General features: G+C 41.1%; 2 protein-coding genes across 2 annotated transcripts; both read left to right on the forward strand.

Annotated features, from left to right (window-relative positions):
* Positions 1-29: 29 nt before the first annotated feature.
* LOC136423118 (atrial natriuretic peptide receptor 1-like) lies at positions 30-21,158 on the forward strand. Its single transcript, XM_066411147.1, has 24 exons — positions 30-593; positions 3,611-3,763; positions 4,490-4,687; positions 5,293-5,473; positions 5,760-5,880; positions 6,373-6,508; positions 7,228-7,343; positions 9,231-9,339; positions 10,200-10,278; positions 10,950-11,055; positions 11,168-11,317; positions 11,739-11,816; positions 12,435-12,539; positions 12,980-13,051; positions 13,860-14,028; positions 14,368-14,520; positions 14,974-15,148; positions 15,687-15,827; positions 16,219-16,342; positions 16,676-16,744; positions 17,561-17,735; positions 17,867-17,965; positions 18,476-18,567; positions 19,413-21,158. Exons 1-24 carry the CDS (start codon positions 242-244, stop codon positions 19,518-19,520), a joined length of 3,261 nt encoding a protein of 1,086 aa, XP_066267244.1. The 5' UTR covers positions 30-241; the 3' UTR covers positions 19,521-21,158.
* A 215-nt stretch (positions 21,159-21,373) lies between these two features.
* LOC136423666 (uncharacterized) lies at positions 21,374-27,274 on the forward strand. Its single transcript, XM_066411930.1, has 8 exons — positions 21,374-21,557; positions 23,653-24,063; positions 24,197-24,589; positions 24,925-25,290; positions 25,724-25,980; positions 26,217-26,317; positions 26,521-26,680; positions 26,866-27,274. The coding sequence occupies exons 1-5, from the start codon at positions 21,419-21,421 to the stop codon at positions 25,903-25,905; spliced, it is 1,491 nt and encodes a 496-aa protein (XP_066268027.1). The 5' UTR covers positions 21,374-21,418; the 3' UTR covers positions 25,906-25,980; positions 26,217-26,317; positions 26,521-26,680; positions 26,866-27,274.
* The last annotated feature ends 342 nt before the right edge of the window (positions 27,275-27,616 follow it).

Here is a 27,616-nt window from a genome sequence, read left to right on the forward strand (position 1 = left end):
GGACAGGAGACATACAGGAAGACGTTTCACGGCTTTCACGTAGGTGGATTGGTCGTCAGTTCGACTGTAGCCGTCTTGTCATTGGCTACGCGACAGACACGCCCCTTCTAGCATTGCCACTAATACAGCTGAGCACTGATCTGCAAAATTTTGGTCGAAGATGAACACTTAGCCGACACTGCGCCGCTCCCAATGATGGAGTGACATTACCAACAAAACCGGCGGTACGACCACTGTAGAAATGGCCTTTACAGTGAGGCTGAAGTCGCTTATTCCTCTGATGTTAGTGGTTTTATTTTACAATAATACTGAAGCAGTAGAGAGTAGGAAAAATCTAACGGTGGTTGTATTGGTGCCCTGGACCGGGGCCTGGCCGATTGGGAAACGCATGGCGCCGGCAGCCGCCGTCGCTATCGACGATATCAACAACAACGACGCCCTTCTGCCGGCCTACCACCTCGACTTCGTCTGGAAAGACACGGGGTGCTCGGCCCGGGAAGGGATGGACGTCACGATGGAGCTTTACGAAGAGTTACGAACCGATCTTCGGGTCATCATCGGGCCTGGGTGCGATGCCGTCTGCGGACCAATCGGTGAGTACTGACGAGAATCTTCCAGACAGATCTTCCGACAGCCCTTTCTTGTGTGTCCTTTGCAATGCCAAATGTTATTGTACACTACTGAAATAATCCATGGTGTAGAAATCAACTGGATTGTGTCATACATGTATATGATTGAAAAATACCACCAATTCTCAGTACAATTGACCACATTCCCTTCTCAGTGAAGATGCCAATAACATATTATGTATACGAATCTTAAAAATCAGTTTGCATGATACATGAACTCAAGGTAAGAATGAATGAATGAACAAATAATTTCAGAACTGCGGTGATTTGGTATCGTAAGTACAAAATATTTTTGGTGCAATTAACGTATGTCCACGGGAGTTGTGGCTAGCTGGATGTGGAGACCATTGATAGAGAACATCTTCGAGTTTTTCCTGATGTTTAACGGGAGGGGTATTCACAATGGGTGAATACAAGAAAGTGACCAACTGCAAGAAAGTGTGACCGGCAAGTGAAGGGAAGGTTAAGATATCAACCTCTGTTTTGAAATAAAAAGAATATACGTAACCGAATTTTAGCCTAGGATATTGTATTCAGAGTCTTCTTTATAAAGGCCCAATGCATGATCTAGAATCCTCGTTCTCTTGAATCTAATTACCAATGATCAAAGAAAATTAACGTTCTTCTCCGCAAACATCCTTAGTGTCATTTCCCCGAGAGTCCAACAGTAATGAAATCAGATTGGGTTTACATTTTCTGGGCCACGCTGTGTAATTACTGTTTCTATAGGCTTTGAGCAGATTTCTAATTCCATATTACAGACATTCATACACAAGTGTGGTTTAGAAATGAAATTTATCAGATAGGGTAAAGCTCATCAAAGCAATTTTGGTACATAATTCAATACTTATCTAGGACAACCTCAAACGAGCACGTGGTGGTCTGGCCTGGAGACGAGACGTCAATTATTTTGCGCGGCTGATATTGCTTTCTGAATCGCTTCATTTCAAACGATTGTTTTAGTGATAACGTTATCAATCTATCATTATCCGCACATACGATAGGCTTCTGGCACTGGATGATCAAAGGACGAGTGGGGTCGTGTGGCGTAACGGCAACGTGTTTGGCCCAGACCCCAGAGGTCCCGGGTTCAAATCCTTTGGGAAAGGCACTTTACACGACTTTCAGGTGAAAATGAGTACCTAGCTTAGGTTAGGGACGTCCCTTGGATAGAACGTTAAATAGAAGTCCCATGCATATTTGGGGAAAGCCACACTCCACGCACGTTAAAGAACCCTCCACCTTTCGAAAAAGAGTAGGAGCATGCTCCGGTGTGCGATGGTCCAAACCTTACGGTCTGCTTTGACCCGATCAATTATTGCCGATTTCTCGGCAGATGGATATTACGGAAGAAGGACTTGAACAAGATTTGCACCGTTTCCATTGTCTGTTACAAAAATGATTTGAAGGGCTACAAGAAAAACTTGTTTTGTGTTCTTTGATGTCTTATCAGCAACTGGTCTTCTTGGTGTGCTTATCGCCCCGCATTTATGTCGAAAATATTCACGATGAAGGAAGTGTCTATACGTACAGGGAATGCATGGGTATGGACTGTATAGTTTTGGTATCATATTGTTTTACAAAACACACGTAGCGTAATTCACCACAAGTAGAATTCTGCCAAAATAGTCGGATGATTATGTAAACATTGATACATAAGCTATTGGAAAATAACACCCACTTCTGAAGTTCGGTATCCTTTAAGTGCCTGGCCACATGCGTCTTTACCATTACGATAGCAACTCGATTGTATTCTTTGGACAGTCGTGAAGCTGTCATACAAAAGTCGGCTTTCTTGTGACGGGAGAGGTTGATATAGATCCGTGTTGTCGGTCGGTTCTTTCATAACCCGGCCGTTGGTCGGTTCTTTCATAACCTGGCCGAAAATAATGTGATTACGCCTCGGCCTGGATCCAAGCGCCGGCCGGCTAATTACGCGCGTGTAGAGACACACATACAGGTACATGTTCCTTTCAGTGCAGACACTACCCATCGTCAAAACCCCCAAAAACCTCTACCGGGAGATCATTGCTTTCAATCACTCTGTGGGGTTTGATTATATTTTCTTTACAATTGGGGCAATCAAGAAAGCAAGGACGAACCCCTGTTGGGTATCAGACTTGCAATGTTTAGTATTTCAATCACTCTGTGGGGGTTGATTCTATTTTCCTTCGACAAGGAAGAACCTTTGTTGAGTATAAGACTTGCAATGATTAATCATTGCTACTTGCTGCAGGTACAATTGTACATGTAAAAGTGTAAGCACTCCGAAACATTGCCTTACCAGCGGTGTGTGTATTGCTGATGTAGTGTGTGTGAAGTGAATATGTGGTAATCTTAGTTGACGTCCCAAGTCTTGTATGTGTTTAAAATTTACAGTCATACACATGGTCAGACTAAGCCGTCAGATGCATTTTACTTGATGTACCATCAAACGATAAGTACAAACTTTACCACTCTTTTGGGTCTAGATGCTATTGATCAGTCAAACTGTTTGATGTTGTTTGAGATAATTTCATTGAAAGAATCATAACGATTTACAAGCTTAAAAGAATGAGTCCCAAGCTAGTCAATGGAGACGACTTTTAGTCTATAACGTTAATAAGGTGTCACTGATTTGTTGTGTGTCATTTTCTATGGTCTCGTTAGCGCAGTTGGCAGCATGTGAGTCACATAAAGTCAATGTTGTGAGTACGATCCTCACACGGGGGAGGCATACAAGTCGAAATGTCGGGGGGAAATACTGAGAGTGAAAGACACCGACCTTTTCAAATTGCCGTTCATATCAAGATATATCAAATGATATGGGACAGAGTTGAGATGAATTAATATCTGTCAAAACCTGTTCTGAAAATAAAATTCTCTTGATGGGCCTTTGTGGGGCAAAGAGAGTGGACTAACAACTTTCATGCGTAATAGAATCAGATATACGCAAAGTATACAAATATAATAGCAATCAGATATCTTTTCATGATGTCCAGGTGTGTTAGCAGCCTCGTGGAACGTACCAGTCGTGTCGTGGGGGTGTGCGTCGTCTCATCTCAGTAACAAAGACGAGTACCCGACCTTCGCCAGGACTGTGGGACCCTTCGCAAAGACTGGAGCGCTCTTCGTCTCTCTACTCAAGCACTTCGGTGGGTTGTCGGTTGATACTTAAGAATATTGTTTCATTGTGCTGATATTGTAAAGGTACAACTATTTGTAATACCGGCAAATATATTTAGCTTAATATTTTGCTTAGAATATCATAAAGACTAGGTGTTCTGTGTAATATAAATAGCTACCGTCGCGCCGCGTGCCTGCGAAGCTGGTGTGTTACGTCGAATGGCGGTTATACCGGCTATATAGATACAGATGATGCCGCATGTTCGTCAGGTCACGTGACCTAAGTGATTGGTTATTCTAACCAGAAGAAGGTTGTCGTAGAAAAATTCGGTTCTTTATCGGTTTTGGAATACAGTTTAACTATCAAACAAGGAAGATACAACCTTAAACTTAACACTTAGTTAAACTATCAACAATTAAGGAAAACAAAACTTAAAATGCCAGTAGCAAGTTGAACATCCTTTTATTTTACGTCTAAACTGTAAAGTTATGTTAGCCACACAGGACTACATCACAGCAACAAAACGTCTTTAGTTATATGTGTCCTTTTTGCTTTCTTTTCCGCAGGGGGGGATTACGTTCAATGAGTTTTCTGTCATTCACATGTTTAAGAATGTTGTCATATATTTTATTTTCCATTATGTACAAGCGGCGGCTAGAATATAAGTTGTGTATAATTTGAGTAGGCCGTCACTTAGTCTTCGTCCATTCATTTGTATTATTTGATTCTTCTGTGAATAAAAAAAATCCTTTAGGGTGGAGCAGAGCCGCCATCTTGGCTTCAACTCAACAAGTATGGCAGACCACGTCACTCGCCATCAAGTTGGCCCTGGAGGATGACGGGATAGCTGTGGCATTCTTCCAGAGTTTTGACCCTGGGTATGCGCAAATGAGCGAACGTGAGAGGGCCATGCACCACGACGCTCTAGAAACTGCAAAGACAAAGGCTAGAAGTAAGTCAGTGCACATCGTCATGTCTTTATGTGGGCGTATGAGGTCACTTTTAAAATTATTTCTGTCTTAGTATGTAGGCGTATGTCACGTCGTCACGTTGAAAATCAATTCTTTTGGCTGCGGGGTTTCTGCAACTTTGTATTTTAAGATGTGACGGAACCCTCCCGTACGGTGGAATGGCAATTTCTTTCTGCTAAAGGCGGGAAGAGAACCCCCGGGCCCCGACAACAGTACCGAAGACGTGAGGGGTGCGTGCTCATGAATATCAAGTAGATCCCACAGGGGTAGGCCCCATCATCAAGACGAAAAGCCGTAACTCAATAATCTCCAAGAAGATCTATCGGTGGCAAAGACCGTATCCAACTGGCAAATTATAAAAGGCGTTTTAATCGCGAACATTTGCCAGTTTGATACGATCTTTGCCACCGGTAGATCTGCTTGTAGATTAGTAACTCAATACAAGTTGGAGCTAGCGGCAAGTGTTGAGTGACGTCAAAACTACTCTCCCCGCTCAAAATGGATTTAGCACGAGTGAAGTGTAGAAAAAACTTGTGCCGGAGGAAGGAATCTTTAATTCGATCCTTTCTTTTTTCTTTTTACCCAGTCCTTATCTTCTGTGCAAATGGCGGTGACGTGAGAGAAATGCTTTTGATGGCTGCCGACCTAGGGATCGTGAATGGAGACTACGTCTTTGTGGTCATCAACTTTGCCCCGGACGCCATCTTGGGAGAGAACACGTGGATGGGACAAGACGGAAGAGATGAGGAGGCCAAGAGAGTTTTCAAGTAAAATAATATGTTTTTTTGAAAATGAAAATTAGTTGACTGTATACATGTGATAGACCGATCCGGGCGCCCACCTCCGTCCAAATCTTGAAATGCATCTCTCATTGGTTAAATCGCTAATAACAATGTTATTATTGGTTGAGCAGGTAATTGTGATTGACAGTCAGGATCGGTCTATTACATATTTACCTGACAACTTCCGGCTTCAACCACCCAGTATGGCGGACAATACCTACGTCATAGTCACGTGAGTGCAGACGCTATTTTGTTTGTGTCTTCCTTCCAGCGGGCTGTTGAATGTGCACGTGCACACGCCTTTACTGGATGACTGGGAGAGGCTTGAGCGGGAAGTCAGGTACCGTATGGCGGGGCCGCCGTTCAACCGAGGGATGCAACGATATGAAAAGGTATAGTATAGATGGCATAGTTTGAGTCCATTGACCCCATAGTAGTTATAATTTGAATCCCCCGGCGACCATGTTGACGGGAAATTGGATCAAGTTGTAGCAGTTCGGCGCTGTAATCCAATAAGGTGCCAGTGACGTCAAATGAAAAGCCTGTTAGGTAGCTTTTGGGGTCGGAAAGAGGAATGATACAATTTAGGTTCTGGCCACCTACTCTATCGTTTAAGAACTGCAGCGGCGTTTTTGTTGGAAATTTTAAAAGTCAATAGCACGAGAAAGGACGAGTGGGTGTTTTGATCTGAGCAAATAGTTACCTTAGTTGGGGATTTCATTAGATGCCAATAAGAATTCAATCAATGAGTAAATGTTATGATGAGATTGCTTGGAATTTCATACATGTAGGTTTCGACCAGACCTCTGGTCTTCTTCAGGGTGACTGATGACCTGATTGCTCAGAGCACGTGATCATAGTTTTTTTTCAAAATTGATTGACAGGTTGACGTGTACGCCGCCATGTTGTATGACGCAGTGATGTTGTACGCCCTAGCGCTGGACGACGCGCTCAACGATGGGGAGTCCGAGACCAACGGTGTTCGTGTTGCGCAACTCATGACAGACAGGACATTCGACGGTAACTTTCGCCTTATTAATGTGGATCCAGAAAAAGGATCATTTCTTTTTGCATGTTTGTATGCGCTTCTAGGATTTGATATTGCGAATCCAAAGCTACCACTACGTTATCCCTGTTGAAAAAAAGTATAAAGAAGAAGCAGAAGAAGTGAAGCTAAAATGATATGCACCTCAACGTATATAACCCTCAAACACCCCAATGGGATCCGTTTGGACCCCAGGCGTATATTTTAAAGTGCATTTTGAACACTTTTGATCCGAAACAAATTTCCGTGACTTTTTCTGCAAGCATTTGATAAACGAATATTGGCAAAATACTGTAGAAAGTATAAAAAGTCAGTGTTGATTCAAAGCGGGGGTTATTTGGACCCCAGCAAAATGAGTACCTTTCAAAACATAAAAGTTTTGGTTGTCCTCAATGAGTATTCTTGGAAACATAGTTACTTTAATATCTTGCAGTTTTTTAAACCGTTTTACTATTTCTTAAAGAAAAGTAAGGGGAGAATTTATAGTAATTAAAGGTAGTACCGTTAGTGTAAATGTGATCCCTTTTGATCTTTTTTTGCATTAATCATGATAATGTGCAGGAATTATTTAACATAAACATGTCAAATACTCATCTTAAATTGACGATCGCGAAGCAAAGTACCTAAAGTAACAACCGCAAATGTTCAAAGAAGATAATAAAGTATCACTGATGATGGCATTTTTTAAATACAGGTATTGCAGGGACGGTTTCCATAGACGAGTATGGGGACAGGAGCCCAAACTACGTCATTCAAAACTTGAAGGGTGATCGCTTCGAAGACATAGCCAACTTCGCAACGGCAAATAAGGTGTGGTTTTCACATGCACTGTCCTTGTCCAAAAATGGTTCTTCTTACTAATAGGCTGATTTTTTATATAAATCATAATTCTATTAGATAAAGATATTAGACGAACAGGAAAGGACATAAGTGATTGTTTGATGTTGCAGTGTTGATCTCTGCACTATACTTAAGAAATGCGGTGTATGTCTGAAATGATATGTTTGTGTGGCTACCAAATTCAATGTTTATCAACCCAATACTTGTTGTTAATAACCATTTGATACAAACGGGGGCATACAGCTGAAGGATATTATTTTTCTATATCTCAGAGCAAAATCGTTACCTGAAATAAAGGAGAAGAAAAATGTATCTTCAATTTTGTACGACTCTCAAAACCTGTAGTTTTCAAGAAAAGGGGCACCGAAAGTTATGTACGATGTTTCGTCTTTATTCCACCGTATGGTATTCGGGCAACTCATTGGTATTCGTCTCACAGAATATATGTCTAGTATTTCTGTCGAGGAAGACCATTAGCGACATGAATGACATCAAAAAGTCTCAAATGTTTAAGATAAGTGATATAAGTACTAAAGGAGTAATCAGCGTCGTGGCTGTAATGCATGTGCGCTGCATGCAAAAACCATTTGAATGAGTTTCTTGCAGCGAATGATTACTAACAAATTTACGGTTTCCGCTTTCTTGATTAATGCATGCAATAACTAGGTTGTGTAACTCCATATTAAACAATGTGAGACGTTTAAGATAACGAATCATTCCCTTTAGACCATGCCATCATGAGACATCACAATGTGGAATGTGCAGTTATATGAAAAAATAACTGGAAAGGTTTAATAGACGAAAATGGGTAAATTTCATATTACCGTGGCTCATAGGAGGCTTGTTCTCAGTGAAATGTGCAAAATGCTGTCGCCATATGTTGTCCTCATGTTGGTCAAAGAAAGGGCACCATAAATGCTTTCATAATTTTCCCACAACGCTTATCATGTTTAAAGATAAATACACCACAACATTAGTATCAATTGATGGCTTTGGAGAAATTACAGCCACGGGTGCTATTCTGTCCCTTAAAAGCGTCTGTCACCTTAAAGGTGCCCTAAGCGATTTCAGGGGGTAAAACTTGAAATATTCTGGGGAAAGCAATTCTGTTTGGTGAGGTTGAAATTTACATTTACTTCCCTATATTAGCACATCTGCATCATTATTTCATACTTTGGGCGTTTAAAAATAGTACAGAAGCAAGCCACAAAAGGAGCATTTTATTTATTGGGTCCCCCAAAAAATCAGCCCAGAATCCAGCCGTAACCGTTTTCTGTCGACAATCTTCGGTAACTTCCGGCCGCGTGACGTCACAATGCCCAAGCACATTGAGCCATGACCACGTGATTATTTCTTCGGAAGCGTTCGGGACTTATCGGTCAGAATCGTGCATGTTCGGAAGATTTGAAATGATGGCTGGCCTCCAAGTGCTCAGATTTTCAATGAGTTCCCACCGCACAACGACATCACATTTTTGCTCCATAATGGTCGATATACTATGGGATAGTGTTATCTAAACTTACTATGGATAGAAATAAGAAAAAAAATTGATTTTGAATATATAACTTTCAGCGCCCTAATAATGCTTAGGTTGCCTTTAAAGGACATGAAAAATTAAAAAAAGCCACGCGCGCTGCCGTTTCTGAAGTTTCGGGCAGCGAAGGTAAAATCTAAGAAATGAAAAATGTTTAAATGGGAAAATTTTCATCACTAGCTAGACATTTGTGCAAAATTACAAAGAAAATGATCGCGGGTAAAAGGCTAACCACTTAATTCTGTTCTGTTATGATCAATAAAAAGATTAAGAACAATGTGCAAGAGACATTATCTCAACTGTATCGGGTATGTTTTTCCCAGTCGTTAGAGATGCGGGACGTGGACGTAGTGTGGGCGGGTGGAAAGACGTCTCCGCCGGTTGACAGTCCAGAGTGTGGCTGGGACAACGACCTCTGCGTGGACGACTCTTGTGAGTTTTTTTTTTCTCCTGGTTGTGAAAAAAACCCATCGGTACACAAGCAAGATAAAAGATACTCAAGCACTTGCATATGTTTTGTAAACGGTCAGACTTTTCAGACGGTATCGACCGTCTTTCGTCAGTGACTAAACCAAGATTTGGAGTTCACCAGCTCGTGAGTTCAACATATCCATTCAGAGTTTTAGATAAATACGGGTGAATTCCAAACTCTGGTCACTGACGTGACGAAAGACAGCGGATGGTGTCTAAATGTTCACAAATTATGCAGTTACTTGAGTAAATGTTATTTTGTGCATCTCACGAAGTGGATGTTTGACATCCATCGACGTGTATGTAGATAATAAATCACTTTGAAATGAGTACGTTTCTTTTAAGTTTCACATATTTCCTAGTCTGCTAATATAGCTATACTAAATTCACAAATGAACCGCAAATGTTTTGAAAGCAAATGTGTGTATGGGGTATTCATTCAGATCGCAAAGTTCAAAGACCAGATAATGGAAACACATGCTTTAATTCCAGTGATGAAGTTTTTACAAGACGCCCGATACCAAGGTACAAACTACGATTGTAGATATAGATGTGCAATGCATTTGTCCCATTTTTCATACCTTGACAAACGAGAGGAAATATTAAATAAAAAAATATGTATTACCAAAAATGCGTGTTTGGTTCATGGTTGGCATCTCGAGGAATATAAAATACTAAATTATACATTCAATTTTCAATTCAATCTCATCTTAAAATTGAAGGACACTACCTCTTGTGTATGGGGCGGTTTAGAGATTACTATAATAATTATTGTACCTCTGGATGTTGTTCTCAATTGTGTACGTTTGTTTGGGTTTCAGACCAGATTGCATTGGGCGCAGTTGGTTCTGCCGTAACATTTCTAGCCGTGGCCACAACAGTTATATTCTTCTGGTACAGGTATGTGTAATAGTGTAATAGTTAATGAGAGTATTGAATTGATAACATGACTGGGCGTTCACGTATTGTACATTTAGTAATATTTGCGAGATTTGTAGAATGTTTTCTTATGTATTCACTCCATCCCAGCAGCATTTTTGTTGAGCTTCTAGCTGGCAAAATACAATGATGTGGTCCTTCAAAAAATCACTAACGATTTGGTTACAGGTCTGACATTTCCCTCCAGACGTAGATTTTTTTTTTTGGGGGGGGAAGTATTTTCATCTTTTTCTGCTCACAGTATTTTCTTACGTCGCTTTTTGGCACGACCAGGCGCTGTAAATATGAAGCAGACCTAAACGACCGCAGCCTATGGATGATCGATTATAGCGACATTGTCATCGACAATGACGACCATACGGAAAGTAAGGTAACGTAAAACACAGATTGAATAAGACAGCAAGCACGCCAGTATGTTGCAATCACTGGCTGAAGCTTCTCTTCGTATAATTTACTTTTTTCTATTCCTTTATTTGAATATGTACGGATTTGGGAGGTGATTTGCTGCATACTGGTGCGCTTGTTCCTCGTAGCTCTAGAGCATCGCCAGGTACCCCCCTCCTATGAAACCATGAACACCCATCCCCGTTTTCTTGGCAACGCCACTGTGGTTCGTGTCTCCCAAATCTCAGGAAGTGCATGGTCGAGCGGAATTTGAATAACCAGAGTCTTTGGATAATCGATTACGCTGACATCTTCATACCAGAACATCCCCTTGGTCATTCAACAACAACTCAGGTGAGAACGTTAGTTGTAATGCTAGAATACTAGAAAGACATTTAACTTAAAACGACTTCCTAGATTATTCACAGGACCTTTGTCAATACTGTTGAACCTCTTCTTTTCTCAGGGTAGCACAGGTTCTCGTGTCGGTGCCGGGAGTAAGAGTATGTCTAAGAGCGTTGGCGGCCATACCCACAGTTCTACAGGCAGCGGTACTACGGACACGAACATATTTCACACCATCAGGAGTGGGAAAACTATTGTCGGAAAATACAAGGTTAGAAAATTAAGACACATGGTTATGATGACTATTCCGCTTTACACCAGTATTGTATATAAATATTCAAAGTCAAGATCATGATTATGTTAAGATATAACAACATCAGTCACGACAACAGTGAATCAGGGTGATTTCTGAATACAACATATATACATATACTGCTAAACATAGAAGGCATCATTACAGTATAGTATTACAAAGGGTGATAAATCATCATAATGATTTGAATTTTTGTACACATTCACATAAAAGGATTAATACTTTATAATTATGCCCAGAAATTTTCGCACCGTATCTTTCTGGTGAGGAACAGCATTTATCTACCACCCCTCGTACAAACATTTGATAAAATACTGGTATGCATTGGGTCTAGTTCCTCATATATGCATTGACTTAGTGTATAAGAATGTTATTTCAGGGTAGCTGGGTGGCCATGAAGAAGATAGAGAGGGAGAAGCTGGTCATCACACGGAAACACCTGACGGAGTTCAAACAGGTCAATCATTTTAACTACATACTAGTAGATGTCCGTGAATAATTTCATCAGGTTGGTTAATGACCAAATAACAAAGTTCCTTATTCACAACCACATTATCATAATTCAACAAGAGCCAATGACCGTCTGTCATGTCCTTCAGGGAAATTTGTGCTGGTTAACTATGTACTGCAGCTAGGTGTCACTGCTAATAACGCGGTCCCAAACGTTAAGTATTGATCACAATGATACCTTGCTGCAGAGCAAAGTGAACCAGCCAGAATAGCTATGAAGAGACAGCCCATCATCAAATTGCAAAACGTCGGCTCTTGTTAAATATGTGGTTCTGATCTTGTTACTCACAACATAGATGTGTTTTATAATGCAGCCTTCCCTGAGATGCTAGGTCTGAAATAGAAGGAAGTGTTGTTTACTATACAAACAACATTCACAAAAAAGAGCATGTATTGGTACATGTGGTACTGGATGATGTTTTTTATGAGCTTGCCAACCATCAATGATGTTAATTTTGACTGCACACGTCATGCATAAATCCTTTCATTATCATCAGCACTCATTGACATATATCAGTCAACCTTTCTGTTCTGATTTACCGTTTCGCATTTGAATTGGTTATAGATGAGGGACCTGCTCCATGAAAACGTTAACATCTTCGTTGGAGCTTGCATCTACCCACCGAGAATCTACCTAATCACAACATTCTGCTCCAAAGGAAGTTTGCAGGTAAGTTAGAGGATCAGAATACTTTCTACAGTTGCCAATTGTTGCTATAGATTATAAAATGTTGTTTATGATAAATTGTTTTCTCCTAGATCCTCAATATATACATGAACGAGAAAATATTCATGAACCAGTTTAAAGAGCCAATAATTAATAGATATTATCATTATTTACTACTAGTTAGTTTAGTGCCTTTTCATATGATGGAACAATTTGTCTCTGATAAAGTCTTATGTTCAGATCTCGAGGAGGAATAAGACAAGAACCTGTTCGTTTCTTTCAAGTATCATTAACGCACCTTTCAACAAAGATTGAAAACGAACTACGGTTTTGATTTAATGAAGAAGCAGTCTCCGATACAGGCTGTCTTGCCTTGTCATCCTCGCCCAGTGCAGTTTTACATAATTATATGAAACAAACTCTATTGCGTTACTTTACCGCAGGACGTGCTTGAGAACGATAGCATACAGATCGACAACAATTTTAAGATGTCGTTCGCTATGGATATCGCCAAGGTAACGTTATCTTGCAACACTATTGTGTTCGTTAATATTAACGTTAATTACAACGTCATGGGGTAGCTATTTCCTAAAAAAAGATAAACTTTCCATATCTATTCAAAAGGTGACATGAAATCATGAATGTTATGGTATGCAAATCGGTAACAAATTGATTTCTAGCTCTTTTTGATGATGTAATCAAATGCTTAACTATTTTCAGCCTGCTGGTGATGCAACTCGGTTGAGCTTTCATGCTTACCATTCGCAATGGTCACAGCACTTGAAATCCTCAAGCTGAATATTTACCGGGTAACCCAAAGGAAAATAGCTACCTCCTCTGACATCATGATCCCCCCTCCCCTCCCCCATTTCTGTCATCATACACCGTGTTTCTACATCCAGGATCTCCTGGAAAATGACAGCATAAATCTTGACTATGCCTTCAAGATGTCCATTGCTGTCGACATTGCTAAGGTGAGGGGTTATCAGGCCAGTGATGGAAAACTTGGGTTGCCTGGTATCCACCCGTGTTCAGATGCCGTCCCGGTTTATAACCGTCAATTGTTACGAAGGCTGAACACGAATGGATACCAGGCAATTTTGAGGGGCCATCCTAAATCCATCCTAAATAGGCAATGTGTACTGAATATTTCGAGGCGCGCAACCTGACATGCACGTAAGTTCGCCGTTTGTTTCTTTTTGGATCCAGCCATTTAAACAGAACCTTGTGGATGTGCATTTTCAGTCGTTCATTGTTAAAAAGTTTCTACATCAAGTTAACTATACATATTGACTTAATGAAATGTTCTATGTAATTATTAAGGGGATGGCCTTCCTACATGGGACGGTCATAGCCTCCCATGGTCGGCTGAAGTCATCCAACTGTGTAGTGGACAGTCGCTGGGTTGTCAAGGTCACGGACTATGGCATGGGCGACTTCAAGTGTGACCAAGACGAGTCGGCTTGGGATTCTGAACATGCCCGCTTTACCGGTCGTTAATTTACATATTTATCCATAGGAAATTGAATGTGAGATTAGTCTTCAAGTAGGCAAATTAGCACACCAACTACGTACAGATATGGTGATTATACAAGCTTGCTTATTGCGGTTTTTTTTTTCTGAAATCTTTTTACAAAGCAATTATTCAACATATTGCACTCAGGGTCTAACAGTAAGGGATAAGTGTACCAAGTCGTTTAGAAATTGATTATAATTTTATTTGTACGGTCCTATGTTTATAACGTCCAATGTAGTTATAAATCAATCAATCAATCAATTAATCAATCAATCAGTATACTTATAAAGTAACCATTTTATTGCACCAATGCAGACATGTTCTGGACTGCACCAGAGCAGTTACGATGCGCTGCCAGTGGAAACTATGGCTCACAGAAAGGCGACGTCTACGGCTACGGGATCATCCTCGCAGAGATCGCGCTACGGAGCGGCCCGTACAGCGCCCAGTCTGTCCTGGATCCAAAGGGTCAGAAACCTCTCATAACATGGTTGATTTTTCAAAGGCATTTGACAAGCTAAGGTTTGGCACACCGATATTCAAACTGCAAAAGAATGGTATATTGAAGGACCTCTTTTAAATTGATAGCTACCTCAATAATAGATTTATCGTCTAATTTGTGTTGTATCTCGGCGGGTGTCCACAGGGGTCTGTACTCGGCCCCTTGGAATCGGACTTACACAAATATTGGACTGATCAACTCCAGTCCTTGTCAAAGGAATGAGCAATCCACTGCTTCTGTGACATCACGTTATCCAGATAGAACGCGTGGCTTCTTGACCAGTGGATCATTAGTTGCAAAAAGTCTTAAGTCCCCCAGTCTCTGTTGAAAGATGGTTGATATTTGTGTAAATTCAATTTCTTTGTGTGTTGGCAATTACAGATGAACTTTAAAGTGAATTGTTGTTGTTTTTACGCCAGGTATTATACAAGCCGTTAAGTTCGGCCAGGAGCCTGTGTATCGCCCCTTCCTCCCTCCGGACAGTTGTCTCCACGAGATGCACCGACTGATGGAGTCCTGTTGGGCCGAGATGCCCGACCGACGTCCGTCCTTTGCCTCCGTCATCTCCTGGCTGAAAAAGATGAACGGCGGAAAGTTAGTTTTGGATCTTCTTCTACTCTTATAACTGATCTATAACGGGTTACATTCACTAGAACAATACGGCAGCATGTACTGCTAGTTTGTCGATATATATGGTCTAACAAACAATTTGTCGTCGAATGACCGACTGACTATGCCGGCGGACACGAAATCGATAGGTCACTGGTTCGATTCCAGGCATTCCTGACTTGACGCTGTGTCCTTGGGAAAGGCTCTTTACACGACTTTCATCACTTCACACCCAGGTGTAAAAATAGATACCTGACTTCGGTTAGGGACGTAAAAGGCTATTGAAGGACAGATATGGGCTCCGCCTACCAATACTGTGCCCTTGCCACAGTGGATAACAACCCACCGCAAGAGTGGTACAGTCTGCAGTTGGCGTTTACTTGTTGAAGCTTTATTGGCAGCTACTCTCCGGCAAGCAGAGGTTAGGCCTGGGTTGTGTAAGATAATCTGTCGATTGTTCTAGACTGTGTTTGTTTCTTCCAGGTTGATGAGTGTGGTGGATAACATGTTCTCTATGTTCCAGGTTGATGAGTGTGGTGGATAACATGTTCTCCATGATGGAGAAGTACGCGTCCAACCTAGAAGAGCTGGTACAGGAACGGACTTCGCAGCTGGACGAGGAGAAGAGGAAGACAGACGAACTGCTCTACAGAATGATACCAGTGTAAGGATCGCACGCGCTAACAACAAGACCTCCAACTAAAAAACATTTAGAGTCTAAAAATGTGTCATCTCGCGAGAAATAAATTCTCGCGAGAGTTCAACTTATGACGTCAGTGGGAATAGATATGCCTTACCATCACATGTTAAGCTTCTGCAAAATGAGGATGTGCCTATTTTATGATACAAATGGAACTGGGGGAGGCTTGCCCGAAGAATGATTTGTTTTTTTAGATTTCACTGAAAATGTTCTTATTTCATTTTATCAATGGGACATCGACGTGTTTGTTTCTCTATGTAAATATGTTATTTCGATTGCACCAACTCTGCTGCTGCCATGTTGGTCTGTTGGAATCATACTATGATCCTAAGGCGCGATCATCTCCACTCAATAGGTTTGTGGCGAACAAGCTGAAACTTGGTGAAACCATCGCACCGCAGACATTTGAGTCTGTCACTGTGTACTTCAGTGACATCGTGGGCTTCACCAAGCTGTCAGCAGCAAGCTCGCCGCTGCAGGTATGGTGTTCTCTGCCATCAAGATAGGAGATTGCAGTTCGAATCCTCTTTTTTCCCCATTTGGATTAGCAGGTTGACTACCCACTCTCCTCTAGCAGGGTTCAAGTGCTCGCCAACAAAGTCTCCCAACATCAGCCCTGCTCTTCTGAACCCATTTTTCCAACTATTGATTTTTAGATTAATTAACATGATAATGTCAAATGGATCGACAAGAAAATTCATCACTGGCAAGATCAGGGTTTCAACTTAGTATCTTTTGAAAAAAAATTCTTTTACCAGTAACAGATTGAAATGAATTTAATTCGTGAATATTTGCTGCTTTTTTTTTACCAGGTCGTCGACTTTCTGAATGACCTGTACACGCTGTTTGATGGCGTCATCGAAAGATATGATGTCTACAAGGTAAGTCCGTTGCTGACGAATGAAGTGTGAGTCGAAGTAAAGTGTGACCAGTTGCAAATGGTTTGGAATATGCAGTACTGGATTGATGTAAATGGTGTGCAACTGCTTAAATCTATTTGTTCGAAGAGATTAATGTTATAAACGGATACAACAAACCACCATAGTCACTGAAACCGTATACAGCTATTTAGAGAGACCCATTGGACACCAGGCAACACCTGTACTTGTCATTTCGTGAACAGTTATCATTAGCCGATACTACCCATGCTTAATTGACTGCCTACACAAGGCCAAGGGCATAAAGTAAATAGTGGCATTTGCTTATGTTAAGAATGGTTCAGTCATTTCATGCCAAAAAAGATCTAATCATTTTGATTTGATTATATAGATGCCAGCCGCGCTCGCATCAATTGCGTCCGTTTCCAAAAGAATAGAAGTTTTTCGGCCATACTGTAGATCATATACGCATACAAACAAGCTGCAAATTGAAAAAAAAGTATATGCTGTAAATTGCAAAAGAAATGCCAAAGTCAATTCCAAAGCCAGAGAAGATGTTAAAAAGAACAAAAATGAAGAAACCTTTATCTGGTATACCATACTCTGTGTGTTAAATTTTGTTAATCCTTCCTGACCACGTATAATGCAGGCAACGGTTTATTTTGCCAAACTGTTTTTTATTCGCACGCTCGCATTAGGTTTGGGATTCACAGAGGATCCATACAATCAAATCAACATGGTCTTAAGGCTAATTTAAGCAAACTGAAAAAGTGTTTAAATACAATCGGTGGATTCTATCATTAACTTAACTCCTTCCAGGTTGAGACTATTGGCGATGCCTACATGGTGGCCTCTGGCCTGCCTGAGATGAACGGAAACCGCCACGTCAGTGAGATCGCCACCATGGCGCTGGAACTTCTCTCTTCCCTCAAAAACTTCACCATACGTCACCTTCCCAAGAAACAGCTACAGCTGCGCTGTGGCTTCCATACAGGTTCGTAGCCGGTATTGTTGTCAGTTGGTGTGTTTCATATGTGTTTGTTTGTGCGTGTCCACAGGAAGAGGGAAGCTATATAACAGTTCTGAAATTTGAATCTGAATGCTAGTTAAAGTTGTTACCACTAGGAGCTGTGGTCGCAGGAGTTGTCGGACTGAAGATGCCTCGGTACTGCCTGTTCGGAGACACGGTCAACACGGCATCACGTATGGAGTCCAGTGGCCTAGGTACGGAGAGACCACGTTGAAATAGTCATGATTATAACTATGCAATATTTACTTTGGATTTTGAATTAAATATTGCTTCATATCATTTACAAGCGCAAGAAATTTTAAGGTAGATTTACGATTTGGGCCGAATTTAAGGGATACGTAGTAGGGATTGGGTAATTGGTACATATAATAGCATGTGTATGTATGAGCTTGAAAAGCTATCACTACTCTCGTTCAACATCAGCGGTCTTGCATTATCTATATTCTTAGATACAAGTGTTATTGCATGTGTATAATGGTCTCGTAAAATCTTCCATTGTAAACTCTAAAGTGTCTAGTACATCTTTTGCAGAAACGCGGTGTTTAGTGTTGGACACTGATCAATGTATTCCTCATGGTAATGAGTAGTTATTTTTTTATCATGAAAGTTGGTAAATTACATAATGAAAAACTATGCTCAAACTCAAGGAAATTTTGACTCACCAGAATTATCAATTTAGTTATTGTTTTGATGACTTTGTTCAGCCCTGCGGATTCACGTGAGTTGGTCCAGCTACGTTCTCCTCCTGGACATGGGAACTTTCATCATGGAGAAACGTGGGGAGGTTACCATGAAGGTGAAGTCAAACACCCTGTTGTGTGCCACGGTCCCATTTACAATCCGGGCCCCGGCCGGGTTGTTTGCGAAAACGAAAAATAAAAAAATGCATATCAAGAAAATACAGAATACATGTATGTGGTTATGAGTAATTTTCACGTTTTGTGTATTTTGTTGTCCTTTGTATCATGTTTTTCGTTTCCACAAGCTACTCGGCCGGGCCCCACTTTGGAAAGGGACCGTAGCATTAGTTGTTTGCTGTGCTTATAAATTGTAAAGATTAAATAGGAATATGGTAAATAGCTCATTTCAAGTTTTATAAATTTACATGTTTATCAGTTGTTAGTTTTGGAGATTAACTAAGTTATATTTTACTTAAAACAAGATTACTAAAATCTCACGTCTTCATGAAATATTCAAAGTTTCTCTAATGTCTTTTTTGGGATAGTTTATCAATTATGCAAATCAATTATGCAAATAAGGGTTTCATGTGTTCATTGATCACTTCCCATCACTCTATGGCGATTTTGTCTATCATATGGAAAATTTGTAACGACGAAAACTCAGACAAACAGACAGGCCAAAAGCAAAATGACCACCCCCCTCCCGTGTTAGTAGATAATTAGTAGTCTCTCCCATTGACCCCATGACCTGGAATGCCTGTCACTCCTGTAAGTCTGACCTTTGTGGTGACACTATATTCCCACTAATTTCCTGCCACTATACTGACAGTGTCTTTTGAATAACTACCGGCACACAAGAACACAAACATCCAGACACACTGAAATGAAACATCCGCACACAGAGGCAGTAAAATCTAAGTTACATATTGATTATTTCCTTAAAAACGTTCTCTCTGTGTAGGGCAAGGGGGCGGTGACGACATATTGGCTCCATGGCCGCTCAGACATGCACTTTGACCTCCCTGACGTCGAACTAGCCGCCCCATTAGAGGAGCACGAGTTTAAGTAAGTGGACAAAAAGCACTGAGGAATTCTGCAACAGGATATTTCTGCCCATTGGAAAGAAGGTAAGACGACCAATCGTCTTCTCGACCAACCTGAGTCATCTGACTGTACTTGTGCTCATGAACAATCCAGAGAGAAGGTTTTGGAAAAGCAGAACGTTCCCGAAGATCTAGATGTCAATCGTCTTCTCAAAACGACACTGAAGGACCAACCTGAGTCATCTAACTGTACTTGACGTGCTCATGAATATTCCTGAGGGAAGGTTTAAGAAAAGCAGAACTTTCCAGAAGATCTAGATGTCAATGTCTTTATTGACATCTGAAGCTGACAGTTTACAAAGTACTCTGTGATTTTCCTGAACATTCATAAGCAATGTCCCTGGCGTATCCATTATGATATCTAAGCATCCGTCCAACTATGAAATGTCTTCAAAATAAATGAGAAGCTGCTTCCTAAGTATTATTAGCTAAGCTAGCTTGTCAATTGTAACTAGGTAAATTTGATATTTTCATGTCGTATATCAACATTATGTATATGAATCCAACTCTGTAACACTAATTATTATCGGTAGCTCTGTTGTTGAATATGTATACATTTGTTGCATACATGTGGAGTGTACGAGTCCTCCAAGAACCACTTAATTAATTGATTTATTTAAATGCAATTCAATCTCTACAACTGGATAAGATTCCTTCCAGTACGTGATTCCTTCCAGACGTTTCGAGTGACATCCATCACTCTCATTCGGCGTCACTAGAGTTAATTGATTTAGTTGTCTCCTTGAGTTGCTGTTACATGTAGATGGTAAGATGTGGTAGTGGAAAAATGCATTTCGTTAATGCCAAAGGCCTGTAACTTTAAGAATGAACTTTAAGATGTGCTTGATCTTGTCGATCTTACTCTAAAACTGTTAACTCATTATTCTAAACTTAACCTCTTGTAATGTGGTGTCTAAAATTATGTGTGATTCCCAAAATATATGTAAGATGTCAACGTTCGTCAAGTGATTTATTTAAGTGAGTCCTTCAATTGGAAAGCATGTGTGAGTTGAGTATAAAGTTTTGGGGTTGACAACATGTATCATGGACCTAGCAGTTCTGTTTTAAGTAGATATATGGCATTGGATATAATTGATTTGAATGTATGTCTTATTACAGTTTTATGACACTTCTACAATGGCATAGACATGTGACAACGTATTTCTAACTTAGGCATTCTTGTTTTTATATAGATCTGACCTTTTAGTCTTGAAACAATTTGCAATACTTTGGGTCTTCGCTTGGAGTGCACTTCCTGTAACGTCGAAAGGTTGACGTCTTTAGAGATATAGTCTTTACCAGACTCCATAGGTCGCTTAAAAGAAGTAGAAATTGGTAAAATAGAGTGAATAATATGCCAAAAGAGTTAGCCGACCATAGGAGTACAGTTTGCAACCTATGTCATATCATTCAGGGTATTTGACCAATTTTTACTATTTTTCCAGCGACCTATAGATATTCAGCTGTTGCAGGTTGTCCAATTATCAGCCACGTACTTTTCAACCAATAATGAGCCACGTACTTTTTAACTGTGTCGTTCGTTTCTGCTGTAATGAACTTTCCGAACACCGATGTGAATAAATTTACTTCATTGATTGATTGAATCATATTAAACTTAGCTTGTGCCTCTCATTTTTCATACATCACTTCTTACGACACATCCAATACTGTTGTCCAAAAATGCCCTCGTAAATCTATTGTACGACGATTGTTGCCAGTACCCTTGCCTTTATCAAAGATAAAGCTCCTAACAAATTCTGTGTTACGTACCCCTCCCCCTTCGTAAGGCGCATGCGCGTGAGATGACCCCCGCCGGGGCCAAACTACTCCTGTACGTAAACAAGTTGACTGGACTTGACTTTTAATGCGCGGTGTGGGTCGGTGGAAGTCTAGTCGGTCTTTCCGCCGCTGGCTGCGCTACTCTGTGATATCGTCCCAGGAGGAAGCAATGATGTGGGGAGGCCTACTCTTCGTCCTGACGGTGTCTATTGCGTGTATTACAGGTACTGCGAAGCATACACATCTTCTTTAATACGTTTTTGGACGGACAAGGACGACGTAGCACTGCACACCAGTGTTTCATAATTTATTATACAGTACAGTACCACGTACAGAGAACAATGTGCCCATTTTCCCACCTGGGTAGAGCAAGGAAAGTGTAAAGTGCCTATCCAAAGGGACAACATCGGTGGCGTCAGGGGATTCGAACCCGGGACCGCCGGGTTCTGGGTCGAACATCCTGCCATTATACCACACGACCCCACAAAGCATACCCATTGAGAGCCTTACTTGCACTCAACAGATGTCATGAAATGAATAATTTTGTCTTGGTTACAATCTAATATGGTCTCTAGTATGTGTTCTAGCACGGAAAACGCAGCTGATTTTTTAAAAGATTGCTAATAATACGGGTTTGGCATCTGTGTCTTAAAACTTGTACTAAGAGTACAGATTACTTTCTCGCCAGTACGTATTTGAAAGAGCTTGAGGCATACTAATGATCACGGGAATGTTTCAGAAGTTATAGATATTCCAAGTACGTTCCGAATCATCCACCCGTACCCAATATATGTGTGAAAGTGCACACATACTTGCATGTCATGACTTATATCTTGACCATCTATTGCGACATTATGTCCTTCCCTAGCCGTCTAATCATATCTTAGCAGTCGATTAGAATTCATGAATTACAAGGTAGGAAACGTATGTTCCTAAACCATAAATTGATTATTCTTAAGTGACCAAACGCATTGTAGTTTTGACGGCGTTTGTGAATAGCTAATAACCGTATTTCTAAAGCTAAAGGTGTCCTAGACAGCTTATGTTGGAAGGATCAGGATTTACACAGCAACAGTATGCGCAGACGGTCGTCTGCACCAAGACCAACCGCGGTTTCGAGGACCCTGTTACCATAGTTACGACAGGCTCTTTGTCTGCAACATAACGTGCACCGACTTGTAATGCCGTCGTGGACAATGCAGCTTAAGAATCTGGGTACAAAAGGTTTGCGAAAAACGAATCTCTAAGCAAAATCGGAGACTGAATGGTTAAGTTGAAATGAATGGAAATTCCTAAGCACGGGAAAATCGTATTTCAGATCTTTAAGAAAAGGATAGACGTGGCTAGACTGAGACGGTATTTTTTTGTAAGAAAGTTGTTCTGCTTGCAGTTTTATCCGCTGTCATAAGTACAGCCATATGCACACGTATAACGTCATGGAGAGATGCTGCTCAACCAAGTAACAGAATATTGCAAAAACGTCAACGTCAACGTCGTAAAAATCAGACAATCAGCAAAAAAACATTGTGCTACGCATTATGACATTTGGGATCTGATAAAGAATACTTCCTGTCTCGATTACATGCGGCTCAATGTCTTTAGCTACACTAAGCCTTCTTTAAGCACCTTCTTCAATCCAGTCCACGTCTCTTGCAAGATATCTTAATGATAAAAATAGCGTAATTAAAAAAAAAAAAAATTTGTAATGTAAAAGTCCATGCGACGCATCCAGATAAGGTTTTGTTACGATATACTACATTCTATTTCAGAAAAGAAGCATATTATTTGATAAACAACAAGCCTATTGGATTACAAATATAAGAATATTTTGTCCAGTCACATTCGAGTAAGTTAAAAAAAAACAATGGGTGAAAAGAAAAGAACTTTGTTAGAAACGTATTTGAAATGAAAACACGTGTCCGAAGATGTTACTCGTATATTTAGGTTAATTGCAGTTTATTAATCAAGCAAGCAATGTTTGATATCATATGTGTTCATTGATCACTTTCTGACGCTAAACGGTGAACGTGTCTTATTAGTATATGTAAAATTTATCCAAAAGCACAGAGAAACAGAAAAAAGAAAATAATACCTACCAGTGAATTAGTAGCTTCTACGACCTGAACTGTCGTCTCTGATTAACTGCTACTTCTAATACCTCTGATCTGTGCTTCCTGCCACTCCGATATGTCTAACCTTTGCGGTCATCTTCCCATTCACTTCCTGTCACTCAAAAAACTGCAGACACTAACCAACCAACCAACCAACCAAACCCAAACTCTGAAAACATACAACATTTGATTCATAATATCATTACAGCCCAGAAGACTCGTCAAGGATGCAAGTCTATAAAGATGGACATGTGTAAAGACGCAGGCTACAGGAGAACCAAATTCCCAAACCGACTGGGCCATCGTAAGCAGGACCACGCTCAAAACGATGCTCATTACCACCTCGTTGACGTCATCATCAACGGTGAGTGTTCGGCACATTTCAAAACACTGGCGTGCCTGTTATACGCGCCACCTTGCGATAATCTTGAAGACGACACCGGACTTCCAGTGTTTCCCTGCAAGAGCCTGTGCGAAGCTGCGAAGGACGACTGTTCACCGTGGCTGGAGGAGAAGGGGTACCCCTGGCCAAGGGTCCTCAACTGCTCCCAGTTTCCAGACCACAGAGAAGAGAAATGCAGCGGGCAAGTCGAGAGGACATCATCGCAAAGTTTCACCGGTAAGCTGAAGAGAAACATGACGAATTTATATTATATATTAAATCTCAGACTTGAAGTGTCGACTCCCCCCCCCCCCCGTTCTTCATACTATCATTTTATCTCATCAACATATGTTCTGTACATGCATTTCAGGGAAATGTGAGCCTATCACCATACCGCTCTGCGCGGACGTGAGCTACAGCACCGCTGGCTACCCTAACCATCTCGGCCATCACAGTCAAGAGGTTGCAGGTCTCGAAGCTCACCAGTTCTTCCCACTGGTAAAAGTCCAGTGTTCCCCACATCTGAAGGAGTTCGTGTGCAGCATGTACGCGCCACCTTGCGACTTGCAGAGGAACGCAACGCCTCTGCGCCCGTGCAGGAGTCTGTGCCGAGCCGCCAAGTCTGGCTGTGAGGATTTGATGAGTAAGTTCGGGTTCAGATGGCCGCAGTCGCTAGAGTGCGACTTACTGCCGACAACAGAGGAGGAAGACTGTTTCGGGCACATTTCTACCCCTCCTCCTCCAACAGACACCACTGAAAAAGGTGAAGAATAAGACAAAAGTTCACAGTTAAAACTGCGCTTGCGCAGCTACGTGCATCGTGTGTAATATGGCTACTAACTCCTTAGATCTTGTCTAGACCATTCTTCATACATGTCCTGACGTGTTTTGTTTTATATGTATCCGGGGCCTTCAACTTTGACACCTTACCCACAACGCACCTCGCTGCGCAGGCTCATTTGGAACCATGAATAGGCTTATAGCAGATGATATGATGTAAATACGACGTTTTGTTGAATGTTTTATATTCAGGCCACAATTCGTTTCCAGATTAATATCTGAATCATAACATTGCATTGTTTTATTGTTTATGTACAGATAGATGCGAGGACATCACGATACCATTCTGTCAGGGCATAGGATACAGCAAAACGCGTTTCCCCCATGCCAGGAAGAACATCCAAAACCAACAAGAAGCAAGTCGTGAAATCGACCTGTTTTTGAGTCATGTTGAGAGGAATTGCTCACCACACTTGAAGCAATTTGTGTGTCACATGTATGCGCCACCTTGCGGAATCGAGGAGGTACCGCAGCTCCCTTGCCGCAGCCTGTGCGAGGCAGTAAGACACGAGTGCACACTCTTCATCACGCGCTGGCCTGAAACCCTGAATTGCAACTATCTACCGCTTACTGACGAGGCTCCATGTGCAGGGCTCGTCGAGCCTACCGAAGCGCCTCCTAGCGGTGAGCCCAATAATTACTACACCAGTCAGTCCGGTATTGCCTTGTGTTTTGTGTTGACTGTGTTATTGCAAGACGTCACAATGTCATAGGCTTGTGGCATGTTTTCGTGTAAGGCATTTCGTTGCTTGAAATTGATTTCTGAGCTTTCTATCCATTTTCCTGTACCAAGAGTTGTTGGATACTAAATACGTGAGTTATGAATCAGGGTTTTGATGATTATTATTGACACTATGCGAGAAGCTAAAGATTCTAGTCGGTAATAAAATTATGAATATTTTTCATGAATTCTAAGTTGTGTTCAGGCCAGTAGGTGTGAACCTTTTTTGTTTTGTTTATCAACAAGATTACCAACATAGGATACCTCATGCTTTAAATTTACCATGCATGTGATGAGTACAGCCTTAGTTTATATTCAGTCTCTATGTATTCCTAGTGTCATCATCCGAGCTTCTTGAAACCCTTCTGCGGAACTATGACAGGAGGATACGCCCAGAAGTGGGGCAAACCACCGTACACATCGGACTCACTTTGCGAAGAATCCTGAAACTCGTATGGCAACTTGTCTACTCGCTACGAATTCTTGTTAATTTTGAAATTTTGTATCATATCATGTAGCATAACACGTCCCTATTTTCCTTTTCACAGAACCCTGAAAACGGTCTTCTTACCCTGCATACTTGGATCAACATGGTAGGCTGAGACGTTTTGCCTTTTGTATTTACCGCCTCGCAATTATCGTTTTTTGGGGTACAGCCCACAATTTGTACATGTGCCTCGTTAATGAATAGTATCACATCTTAGAATGGTGGAACATAATATTTCTTGCTATGTTTGTTTTTTGTGTGTGAAAAATGAATGTGAAATCATTACATTATAACAATGATATTTGGATTTTAGTCAAGAATTCTCACTTCATTTTTATGCAGGAATGGAAAGAGAAAAGGTTGATTTACGCAAACGTCGGTAATAAGAGGTTGGAGGTATCGGTGCGGCACCTCTGGATGCCGGACATTTTCCTGATATCAGGGTGAGGACAACTTTTCTTCCCGTTTTGAGATTTTCAATGATTTCCAAACTTTCGACCTTCCAGATGAAATCTGTGGGATTTCTAGGTAAGATAATAAATATAGATACAGGGTAGAGCATATTGATGTACACTTTGCCAGTGAGTGTAATTAATGTAACATCTTGTACTTACCAAAGTTATAACAAAATGTGTCTTTCCTTCAGTGTGAAGGCAGATGAGATGCCGTTGCCCTTGACAACAGAGGCGTCTATCTTTAGCGACGGAACCGTGCGGTATGTCGTTCCCTGGACCTTCACTGTGCCTTGTAAGGCACGGTCAGAGTCGGGCTGGGACTGCCGAGTTGTGTTCCAGTCGTGGAACAAGGTAAGGAGAATGCTGGGTAATCCCACGGATGTTTGCAAACGACCAAGAACGAGGTAGAGCCGTACCATGACCACGGGGGGTGGGGGGTGGGGTAGTGTCGTGGACACGTTTGCGGCTTTGAATCATTTCTTGATTTCTATAACGATTTTAGTCGGGTAATCGTTCCTATTTCTGTGTCCCTACAGCCGGCCGATGAGATAGCACTGTCTCCCATCGAACAGTTTTTGGACGCGGAGGAATACAACGGTCACATGCAGTGGAACGTCCAGTCCGTGTCAGCTGACAGACTGATCACAAACGTGCGCGCCGAAGTAGACAAGTCCAGATTGATCTTCACATTGGTTCTCGCTAAGAATGAGCCCGAAGTTTAAACGTCAATATGTAGACGGCTGCGAATCTTTATCATAACGCTTGTCCACTTGTCTTCAACGCATGATGACTACGATCCCTCCCATATCACGGGGGGTCTTGAACTGCAAAGCAACGGTACAGCAAACTATATGTGAACGGTGATTGACGTTTAGCTCTATGGCTTTTGCAGGGAGTTGGTCTCTCTCATTGCTCTTATGCAATAAACTAGAAGTTGTGAAATTGTGAAGTTTTAAGGAAGTTGTGAATAGTGATGTGAGCTATCGGCACGCAGAAAATCATTTGTATAGAAGTGATAATAATTAATATCTTTTTTTCTAAATGCTAACTGATAAAATGTTTATGTTTGCAAAATTTTGTCTTTGCTTATGTATGGACGTTACCTGTAGGCAAATATTTTTTTCCTACGCCCTAAAAGATGATGAGGGCAAACTTTTTTGGTATTAGAGTGTTGATCAATAATTAATTTTCAGTCATTAACGTTTGATGCATCTACCAGTATTTTCAAAATTATAATAATACATTTCTGGCAATGGTGATGTTGAAATATCTAAATTGATTTTTGAT

Source organism: Branchiostoma lanceolatum, chromosome 17 (assembly GCF_035083965.1).
Source record: "Branchiostoma lanceolatum isolate klBraLanc5 chromosome 17, klBraLanc5.hap2, whole genome shotgun sequence".
NCBI lineage: Eukaryota > Metazoa > Chordata > Leptocardii > Amphioxiformes > Branchiostomatidae > Branchiostoma > Branchiostoma lanceolatum.